This window comes from Micropterus salmoides, unplaced genomic scaffold (genome assembly GCF_014851395.1).
Source record: "Micropterus salmoides isolate LMB-PRFRI ecotype aquatic unplaced genomic scaffold, ASM1485139v1 Ms_hic_scaffold_15, whole genome shotgun sequence".
NCBI classification, from domain to species: domain Eukaryota; kingdom Metazoa; phylum Chordata; class Actinopteri; order Centrarchiformes; family Centrarchidae; genus Micropterus; species Micropterus salmoides.
This window is the reverse complement of record NW_024040596.1, coordinates 26,286,261-26,297,184: the sequence shown is the minus strand read 5'-3', so window position 1 is coordinate 26,297,184 and position 10,924 is coordinate 26,286,261. Positions and strand designations below refer to the sequence as shown.

Sequence of the window (10,924 nt, the reverse complement as noted above, 5' to 3'; positions counted from 1 at the left end):
TTTGAGGGAAGTAAAGTTTATTTCATTGAAGCACCATAAAGTTCCACAACACATATATAAATAACCTAATATTTTAACATACGCCCCAAATAAACTGCCAATCGCAGACAATTACTTGTTTCTTAGTTGAATTTCTGTTTCTGCAGATGCCATATTTCTTCTCCATGTGTTAACAATTGGCCAATCTAATGAAGTAACAACCAGATCTGTTGCCTCATTTTAATGGTTCTTACTTTAGTGATGGATGCGGTTCCATGCAGACTGCTGTGCCATTGCTGTTATAATGGTCAGATTAGTTTTAAACCTAGTTCGATTATATGTAACTAGGTTATATATTGTTTCAAGGCTACTATGATGAAGTGTCACCAGCTAAATGCTTTTTCTCTTCTCCATTGTAGACAGCCAAGAGCTTACATTCCACTTTCCACGTTCCTCATACCCTAACCAATTTCCTTTCCTTTGTTCTTCAGGCCCTGCTGGTATTGGGAATGACTCGCAGTTCGGTTGTTGGCGTGTCTATGGCAATGTGATTCTTGAACCTAAAGTGTGCGTTCAGAAGGCAGGTCAGCTCCAACCAAGAGCTCCTCACGAGCGGACAGCGCAGACGGCATCAGTCGGCTGTTCTTTCAAAGTTTTGGTGAACAGAGCACGAGATAGCAGGCTTTCAGTTAACGATTCTCTTTATTTCCCTCCATGTACATTCATGTCAACTCATGTTAACATTTAACATCATACAAGCACATGCTTTGGCCATTAGATTCTTGGATTTCATTGGGTCTCACTGAAATTGGCTTCGTGATGAATTTTCGGCACAAGTACGGAGAGACTGACTGACAGCTTCTGATTATCTTGCACCTCATACTAAACCATACTGAAACAATGACAGCAGCAAAAAGTAAACCGCTGTTTTCCAAGTGACTGAAGACTGTAGTACTGACTGTAACTTCTGTAAGTCAGCTCTCTCAGAATGGGGCTTAACCCCACAGAGTGTTTCCAGGCAAAACACAGATGTGACGTCAGGAAGACGCTGAATCTTGTAACATCAGCACTTTCAGTGTGGTCTATCTGAAAACAGTGACTAGAATAAGCTATTTTCCACTGTTTGCACCATATCGTTGCATATTGAGCTTGAGAGAAACAGCAAAAATGATTACAATATTCCAGAGAAGAATAAGCTATGATGAAATAACAGAAACTCTTACATATAAAAAGTCACACATGATGTACCATCATATTCAAACATGTGAAATTGGCTTGGATTGCATCACACACACTTTAATACAGGACAAAACATATAAATTACAAATTACAATTTATTTCTTAAAGGTTTTTTTTAGGCTTTATAGGTGGTGATCAACAAATAAAAGATTTAACGTTTTTCCAGTGCAAATGTCTGTATTGACATAATCCACATCTTTAGCTCTCTCACTAATGAAATGAGGGACCTGATGGGAATAGAAAATTCTTTCCACAGTATTAATGTGTGGGTGAATAGAGGCTATTGTCTTTATTGGCTTTAAAATATGGTGAAGATGATTTTTCTCCTCTGCACTATCAAGACAACGTGATGTAGCTCACAAAGCCAAGTGGACATGCTCTGTCTATTAGTAGCAAATTTATTTTGAACGTTTAGTATAAATCATAAATACATTTACAATTAAATGTTACATATTTCTTAACAAAAAACTAAGGTTTTCAAAGTTTGAATGTGTCCACAAACTCTGAACTTGGCCAGTGAGCAATGTTACCTAGATTTATAAAGCCATTATAAAACCATCAACACTCTCATTGTTTTTATATTTCTTCATTGATTTAATCTAATTTTAGTTGTTTATTCCCAGAAGCCCATTTTTTTTTATCTCACCAACACGATCATTGTTTTTATCCATCAATGTATTATGTGTTTTAATGTGGCTACAGTAGTGTAAAGCTGATGATACACGGAGCAACTTTTAGAGCAATCGTGCTGGGCAATGTTACTGTCAATGGTAATGAGTAAAGATTACTACCGTAATCCCCTTCCCCCACCACTCCGCCACCCACACCGCACCGCCGCTATCCATTCAAAACATAGTCGGACTTGCCACTAGCAAGATTGCCCAGCAACATTGCTCAAAAAGTTGCCCCGTGTATCATCAGCTTAAGGGATCCCAGATATGTCATGTGATATTACTGCAACTCTGAAGAATCTATCCACCTGGTTGATCTCCAAGATGAAAGGCCTGTCAGAGACACAATTTGGAAAAGTTAACCCATCACCACCTCTTCTTTGATTCCTGTATTTCAAAGTGACAATGTTTTGATATTCTTTTTCATAATTTGGCATAAATTAAGTAAATCAACAGTGTTTTTACCATTCAGTTGGTGCTCCAGTAGATGTACTTCTAGTTTTGCCTTTAACAGTGTTATTTTTCATTTTGCTTCTGCACTTGTACCTTGGTGAATGTACCCTACTCATTGGTCAGTAATCATAGAAAAGTATCAGCAATTACCATAAATAACATTCAACATGTTTCACATTATCTTTTCTCTCAGCTGATTGTCTGATTTCCTGTGATGAGATCATCACAATTTATTTAAACCTTAACCTTTTAAAAAGAAAAAAAAATGGATGTTGAGTAATTACCTACTTAATTCATTCAGGGTTTTTTCATTTTTTTTGCCAGATTAAGTGATTCTAGTGGAGCGGCATCAGTCTGCGTAGCACTGTGTTTTCACTCCTACGCAGCTTTTCTCTGCTCACACTGAGAGCATCCCACTCTGCTCCTTTAAAAATATGGTGAACAATTGTCTTGGCTATCCCAAGTTTAAGCAGGAAAGACTCTTGACTCCTTTAGATTTTTGTCCGGAAATTGCATCTCTATCCTATTTGCTACAACTGTAACGTGAAAATGAATGAAGTCGTGTGCTCTGGCACAATCTGTATTATTCACAAACATGTATAAAGTGTCTTTTTTAATTTGGGAACAGTCATGAAAAAAATGAACTCATGTAGTTGTTCAGTCAAAACCCCTTTGTCTGTCTTATTATATAAATACACTTTCCATGCGCTGTACACATCTTGCAGAGAAACTTTGCAGAGATTCAGTGTTAATTAACCCTGCAAAAGTTTCCACATGAACAAGTCATCAGTCAAGAGCCATCTGCACAAAGCATGAATAGATTTGTTTTCTTTCTGAAGAATATCAACATGTTTTAAGAATGTTTTTGAAAAATGAAAAAAAATGAAACATCTCACAAGATAGCAAATCCTCTCAGAAACATCAGAATACAAGAAGAAATCAAGTTCTTTCGATCATGATTTTGGTGTACTGGACTACACTATTTTGCAAGTGTGCAACTTTACTGCTTTTTTACCTGCTTCTTTCCCTCAAGAGGCAGTTAATAATGCAGAGACTTAACTAGTTTATTAATATCACTGAAATTAGCTCTTCTCAGCTTTCCTGCAGAACCACAGCGGGTTTGACTTGCCGTCTCTCTTTACTGGCAAAACCCCATCATCATTTCCTGTGCTGGCACGCAGTTTCCATGACAGCTGAGGGAAATCACTATAAAGGTGAGTTTCACTGTTTTTGCTGTATTTTAATGAAATTAGTTCATTGTGAGGCTGTGTGCTCACCACCATTTTTTGAACTTCAGGCTTTCTGTGCAGCTGTATGAGATACTGTAGGATGTTCCTGATTCCCTCCGTGATGGCATGGATTGTGCTGACAGTAGTCAACCTGCCTGTGTGGAGTGGTGAGTATAAACAGACTTTTTTTTGTGATTATAGTGATGTTCACTACATGAATTGGTAATACTTTTTGCACTGTCCAGTCTTAAAACTCTATCAGATGACAAAATATGGGAGGATTATTTGACTATTTTGCTGGACCTCTGTAGGCTCTAACAAATTACCTTAGCCTAAAGTGACTCTACTTCTAATGATTTAGGATGAACACAGCCTGATTAACACTGAATAAACGCTCTTTTCACACCATTGTGAGTTTGAGCTACAAGAGAACTTGAACTGACTATTAGAGATACCGGATTTCTGATGTGTTCTGTGCTGGTGCTGAATCACCTGCTTTAATTAGGCACTGAATACAATATCATCAAGAATTTCAATCACTTATTTTCTTACTTGCCAAGAGTTGGATGAGAAGCCAGTTAGCTTAGCACAAAGAAAGTGAATATTTTTTCCAATATGTCGAACTATTCATTTAAACTTTGTGATAACTTTCAGTAAGAACTAGGGATTACAATTTGAAATTTAGTAATTACCGTTACATTATAGTTAAAAATACCGATATTTGTCTGCTTGTTTGCTTTCTTACTAGAAGTTGAACGGGAGGGTTGATATCAGTTTTTTTTCTCCACTGTGTGTTCAGTGGAAAGATTAGATGGAACCTGTTTGTGTGGCTTCTTAGCTAGAGCTAGCCATTGATTTGCCTACATTAAGGAATGACCTGGTTTTGTTTAGAGTTTGGAGCATGTGTAAACCTTGCAGTTTCACTGTGAGGACGTCTGCAGAGCTGCTGTGTGCAGTTAAACCACAATGTTTCGTTTTTTCATATCTCCATGTGTTAAACACAGTGGGAGTGACGTGTGGGTGTGGAGAGTTTTTAGGATTTGACCTTTGACAGAGCAGGGTGACAAAAAGTAATACAAGAAGTAATGAAATAAGTAACTTATACTGAGTAATTAGTAATGTAATGACATTTTTAATTAATAATACATAATGATTAAAGTGACTGTGAACTGACAGCTGCTGCTGTATTAAGTTTGTTCTCCCTTAAGTTGCTATCAGTAGTAGATCTACAGAGGTCTTATTTGTCCTTTGCCTTTTGGATTAGTACATAACGGTGACACTCAGGGGACACAAAAATGCAATGCACACTAGTCCGTTACCTAACTATCTCCAATCGACCTTCCATTTTTTTGCCAGCTTTGAAAGTAGTCCAGCCCTATAGAGTGGTGAGCACCAACGGTACAGCACAGGTCCAATGCTTCGTCCACCCACGACCGTCCTCCCACCAGATTCAACCCTCCTCTGATCAAAGCCTGCCATACCCCTATGCTGACCCAGAGGAGCTTCGCGTGATTTTGCTGAAAGGCCTCCACGGCACCCAGCAATTTTGCTCGTCCATCCTCAGCTTCAAAGAGCAGAAAGAGACAGGCGTGGAGAAAGAGGGAGAGGTAAGTCTATGGATGGGTGGACATTAACTTATTCCAACTTTAAATACCGTAACATTCTAAAAACACATTCTTTTTCTATTATCTTATCGTAAGAGATGGGGATCCTACATAAAAACACTCTTCTTTTTTTGTTTTCTATTAGAGAGATATATAGAGTCGGAAAATGGTGACGTCACATACCTCCGTGCACCAATTAAGATGAGGCAACATTTAACTCAGAATCTGATAAAAGTTGGATGGTTGCTTTTTTTTGCTAGTTTGGATGAAGCACCAAATAATACATAATGATGTTTTTTCCCCTGCAGTTTTTTTTGTCATGAAAATACCAAATACTTAATATATGAAAACACCCCCGCACACACACACACACACCAAGTATGACAAATCATGTCTGTCTTTGATTAAAACAAACACAAAAATATTATAATAAGTAGAGTGATCACCTGTAAAAGAATGTGATTTAAAACATTGGATATATATCATGAAGTGAAGTTATTCATCTTGACCCCTCCTTTGACCCCTGATTTACCCTCAATCATGGGATCATTAAAATAAAAGTGGTTCACCTGCTGGGAAGAATGAATATCTTCATCAAAATTTATGGCAACACGTCCTTCAGATTAGGAGATATTTTGTGTTGACATACAACAATTTTGCCAGAGGGTGGCGACAAAGTTCACACTTTCCAACACTGTCCAACAGGAGAAAGGAGCAGGAATGTGCTCAGTAAATCCTAGAGCTTATTAGATTTTAACTATTTCTTGTGAGGACTTTCAAAGAGAAAAAAAAATTCTCATCAATAGCTTCTTTTCTTTTTCTTGCAAACAGTTGTAAGGGAAAAAATTGTTAACTGCAGGCATCAAACTCCAGTTTAATGTATGTTTTAGGTGCAGTGCTCTGCACAGATGAGAGAGGGCGCCGTGGAGGTGACAGTGTCCGGACTCAAACCAACACACACGGATATATACCGCTGTGAGATAGAGGTCTTCTACCCACCACCATACCTGCGGATCCCTGGCAATGGCACACTCCTCCATGTCTTAGGTGAGACGTCAACACGCAACGTGCTGACTCACAAGCATGTTTACCCACTGAGCTATCATCTAACTTTCTGTTCATCCATTTGCTTTGTCCACAGAGAGCTCTGATTGTCCTGTGCAGGGGACTCAGAGACAGATTGCAGACCAGGGTGAAAAAGAGAGTGAGGAGAGGATGGCACCATGGAACATCAGTGTTCCTGTGTTTATACTGGCACTACTGGTCATATTCGTCGTCTTGATCATTATCTACCTCCAGGTCAGAGCATGTAATGATTGTGATGTGATGATTAATGCTAATTGCTAGTAGAATAAATCAGTACAGTTTTTGTATGTTATACATTACTTTGTTATTATTTATTTATGTTAGTACTAGTTTGTGGTTTGATACCCATGTTAAAATTTGAAATAGCCCGGAAATATGCCACCTTTCTTCTCACACCTGTCAAATCTTTGTGTTTTCCATTCGCAGGCTCTCCAATGCATACGAGGGAGGAGGGAGATTGTCAGACCTGTGCCTGGTGTGCATCACAAGGTGGATCCTGCTGCATTTTCATGTTAAAACATGAAACGTGTCTAGCAGCATCTAACAGCATTGTATCTGCCTAGAGGCATCAGAAAACCACTGATTTTTAAAGGAGGGTTAGAGGAATATTTGGTCATTATCGGCCATTTATTATATATCACCTCAGTTATGATTGAGGTTCTTTTTTACAGCAACTGTAGAAAAATGCTATATTGTTTACATTATGGTAAACACAAATTATATTAAAAAGCTGTAGCTTTGATTAATGAGTTGAGTTGTTGAACATATGGGAGCTCCCACCGTAACTGCAGCTAGAAAGGCTTGTAAGGCTACTTCTGTGTACAAACTAATTGTTTGATTAAAATCCAAATGAATTTTAACTTGGCTAAATGCTCCAGCTAAGAAAATGCAATGCTTTGAATGATTAGGGTGCATTACGGCTATAGAAGGTTTTTGCCTGTAAGTGTATTGTATATTCATGTTGGATATTACGTGACAATAAAGTTTCTTAACTTTCTTAACACAGCTGCCCCAAAGCAATGTCTGAAAGGTGTGTATGTGAGGTCGGGGGGTGGGTGACTAAGATCTGACTAAGAGAGAGAAATGTACAGCTGTGTGTCATCCACACATAAATCTATAGGATAGAAGGTTTCCTTATATGTTGCCAAAATTGACCATGTGTTAATGAAAAGAAGTGGTCCAAGGATTGATCCTTGTAGAACACCAGATACAATTGGATCATGGCCGTAACCAGCTATGAGGTTACCGAGGTCACCGAGGTCCGGGCCTTCATAATTATATGTAGCCTATCAATAAAAAAAAACATTCTAATAAATACCCTTGATATTGCAATCAACTTAAAAGAAGGACCATTCGGACGCAGCTGATTACATCATCCCAACACTCAACTTGACATTCAACTTGAAAAACTGTTCCCCGATCAGTGTCCAGACTTGGGGAAACACATGAAGCACTCTGCTGTCAGTGTCAATTGATAAATTTAAGAGCATCATAAAGAATGTGGTGAAGGAGACGTGGTTGTTTTTCTTGAGAGGCCATCGTGTTTGAATAGATGTGTATTTTGTGTTGTTTTTTTGATTTTTTGTTTGTTTGTTTTTGTGAATTTTGTTATGATTGTATGTACCATTTTAATATGTTGTGTTTATGTATGGCTGCTACCTTGGCCAGGTCTCTCTTATAAAATAAATTTTTGATCTCAATGAGACTTCCTGGTAAAATAAATAAAAAATAACTGAGCACACCACTGTTCTCCCTTAAGTGCAACTTCTGTGTCAAACCAACTCTGCATAGCCCCGTACCCTACGGCGTCGCCTACACCGTCGCCTGATGTGCACCTCCTCAAAAATGTAACTACACGTCGAGGCGACACGGACCGTAAGCTCTGCGATTGGTAGGCTAATAATAGCACTAATATGAGGGGGTTCCGGATATATAGTGTAGCATGGCTAAATTTTAGCTATGAATTTTTAATAAATTTATGAGAATTAATACCCAGTTATGAATTCTAATATTCAGAAGATATCAAAAATCCATAAAAGCTCTTGTTAAAGGGCACCACCGGAGTTGTTATAATCCTAGAGTCTCCGGACCTCTAGATAGCTTTTAATAATTATACAATTATTACTAGTGATCAGTTAGTTAATAATCGCTAAATTATCTTAAATCAATCAGTCAGTCTCATATCTAAAGGGGCAATTCTCTTGGCAGGGACGTGGAAATAGGCAACACACACAGTTCTTGATTACAGTGAATTTATTAACTAACTAAAGTGTGTCTGAAGTGTCTGAAGAAAACGTCGTCCTCCGTCTGGCAATTCGGCTGTTTTCAGGTTTCCTTCGTTGCCGCTGGCGAGACCACGTGGCTTGGTCTGACCTCGGTGAAGTTGGCTCAAAGAACAAGCTTGGTCGTTCCTGAATTAGTCCAGTGTAAGTTAACGGACTGATAACTTTAACAAAACAAAAGAAAGAAGTTGCTGTCAAACGAGGGACAAATCGATGTCGCGGCTCTTCGCATGTGTAGCTTCAAGCGAACAAAGGCCTGTTGCGCTGGTCGAACTCTTAGGCCGTTGCCTGGAGAGGCACGGCGGACGCGTGCCGAAGCATCCAGAGAGCAGAGCGGAAGACCAGGGCATGAGGGGAAGAGCAGAGCAGAGAGCGAACGACCTCTCGTGTCGCGCTTTTGTTGTCTGGGGCGTTTCCCAGAGGGCAGTCCTTTGTTCCCGAGGGAGCATTTCCGGTTTCCCGAGGGACTGCCTTTCTAAACTTTTGATGTCTATCTATAAAGTCTATTTGCGCGTATTATAATCAAATATTTTCCACAATCAAACCACAATGGTCAAACATTTGTACCGTTCTAAGTTAAGCATTTGCTAACAGGAAAACAATTGTCACATTATTGGTCAGGATAAGTGGGTGACATTTATACAATAACGGCATTTCTGACGATGGTATGTAATACTTATTTCGTCCACTTGGGGGAGCTCAGGGGGGGAGTTTAGGATTTCCTGCCCCATCCAAGGAGATTCTGATAGGCTGTTTAGGGAAATGCTAATTGCTGGTTAATGTCCCTTTGTCAGTTTAACAGTCAGGCACCGCGTTATCAGCTTCGTAGATCAAAAAGGTGCCAGTTTGTTCACCTTAAGTTCCACCTTATTTCCTCCTTCCAGGTGGGTGTTCCACCTTAACTCCACTTACAGTGTTCGCTGACCACTCCTCTCCTCTGGTGAATTTCTTATCCTCTGTTGCCATCTAGTGGCCGTTTTCATGTACTGTTTTAACAAAATTAACCCTTTCACTAATGTCACAATTTCCATGGCTATTATTATATGTAATTATAGTTACAATTTATCCTTCTTTATATTTTTGATATTACTGGATTAGAAATTCACCAATATGTTTCAACTTCAGTCTCACCGTGTTTTTGTAAAAGTTATACAGGCATAATTTGACACCATTAAAACTTAAACACTTACAATTGTATTTTAAAAAAAAATTAATAAGGAATAACATATTTGATACATGCATAACATGATTCAACAATGCCAACCATGAGGGTGCTGTGTCTCATACAAGTGTAGTTTTGGCAGTGCAAAGCTTGGTTTCATGCAGTACCAGGTGCCATTAATCACTATGTGTCATGATCTCATTCTTGGCCTCAGCGTGCCAAGATCTCAGGCCTGGCGTACGTGACTCACAGCAGGTACCTACTACCATTGTGTGTGTTACGGTTGACTAGGTTTTGCCTGCGCTGTCTGAGCAGCTGCTCTGCTCATGCTGGCACTTTGAAAAGGCACATGTTCATAAACACACAGAGTATAGGAATAAAATATTGTTCATAAACACACAGAGTATAGGAATAAAATATGAGTTGGTACACACTTATTAAACATTTAGTAGTCAAACTTTATATTGAAAGAATAACAACAGTGGTCAACACCTTTACCCCGTAAAACCACAGTCATTCTTCCAATGGCTACACTACAAACACTTCTGAGTAAATCTTCTATGTTATGCAATTTTTGCAAACAAACAGAGTACAAGAGTACTAGAAACAAAGAACAAAGAAACGCCAAGGAATTATTCAACAATAGCACTTAGAAAAAGCAACTTTTCCACCCCGTTTCTGTTGGGGTCTCTTTAGCAGTCTGTTGAAGTTGATCTTCAACCCCCCTGCTCCTCTCTGGGAGAGAAAAAAAGAGGGATTTGGAGTATCTCCAAATTTATTTAATATAAAATGCACAAATCCACACCGTTGTCCCACTACAATAGCGTCTAGCTCTTGAGGCAAGATCTGGGTCCGTGTTTATCAAGTTTCTCAGAATTACTCAGAACACTGCTAAGAATTGACTTAAGGGGAATCCCAGCTCTTTCAGAGATGTGTCAAGCAGGCTACAGACTCTTTTTTTATGTCATTCGGAATTTTTCAAAGTAAAACCTCTCAATTCAACTCGAAATAATGCATTGCTGCAAAAAATGTTTTTATAGTGTTTTTATTTTGTAGGCCAAACCACTAAAGAGGAAGTGATTATGTGAGTAACTGCTGTCATGACTGAGATCTATTTCAGCACCGCTATCGAAGTATTTATTTATTATTTATTTTTTATTTTTTGCCTTTATCAAAGCACCATAATCTAGCAGCGGGCCAGATATTATTGCTGGCGGCA

At 38.8% G+C, this 10,924-nt stretch overlaps 1 protein-coding gene across 1 annotated transcript; it reads left to right on the top strand.

Moving 5' to 3' along the window:
* Window positions 1-3,599: 3,599 nt before the first annotated feature.
* cd28 (CD28 molecule) lies at window positions 3,600-7,262 on the top strand. The gene is made up of 5 exons (XM_038719830.1): window positions 3,600-3,738; window positions 4,928-5,178; window positions 6,066-6,222; window positions 6,317-6,474; window positions 6,688-7,262. Exons 1-5 carry the CDS (start codon window positions 3,657-3,659, stop codon window positions 6,775-6,777), a joined length of 738 nt encoding a protein of 245 aa, XP_038575758.1. The 5' UTR covers window positions 3,600-3,656; the 3' UTR covers window positions 6,778-7,262.
* Window positions 7,263-10,924: the final 3,662 nt, after the last annotated feature.

Excerpts from the sequence above, each read along its gene's own strand:
- cd28 (XM_038719830.1), top strand. The coding sequence starts at position 3,657 with ATGAGATACTGTAGGATGTTCCTGATTCCCTCCGTGATGGCATGGATT. Across the intron at positions 3,739-4,927 it reads CAACCTGCCTGTGTGGAGTG|CTTTGAAAGTAGTCCAGCCC; the intron begins GTGAGTATAAAC and ends TTTTTTTGCCAG. Across the intron at positions 6,223-6,316 it reads CACACTCCTCCATGTCTTAG|AGAGCTCTGATTGTCCTGTG; the intron begins GTGAGACGTCAA and ends CTTTGTCCACAG.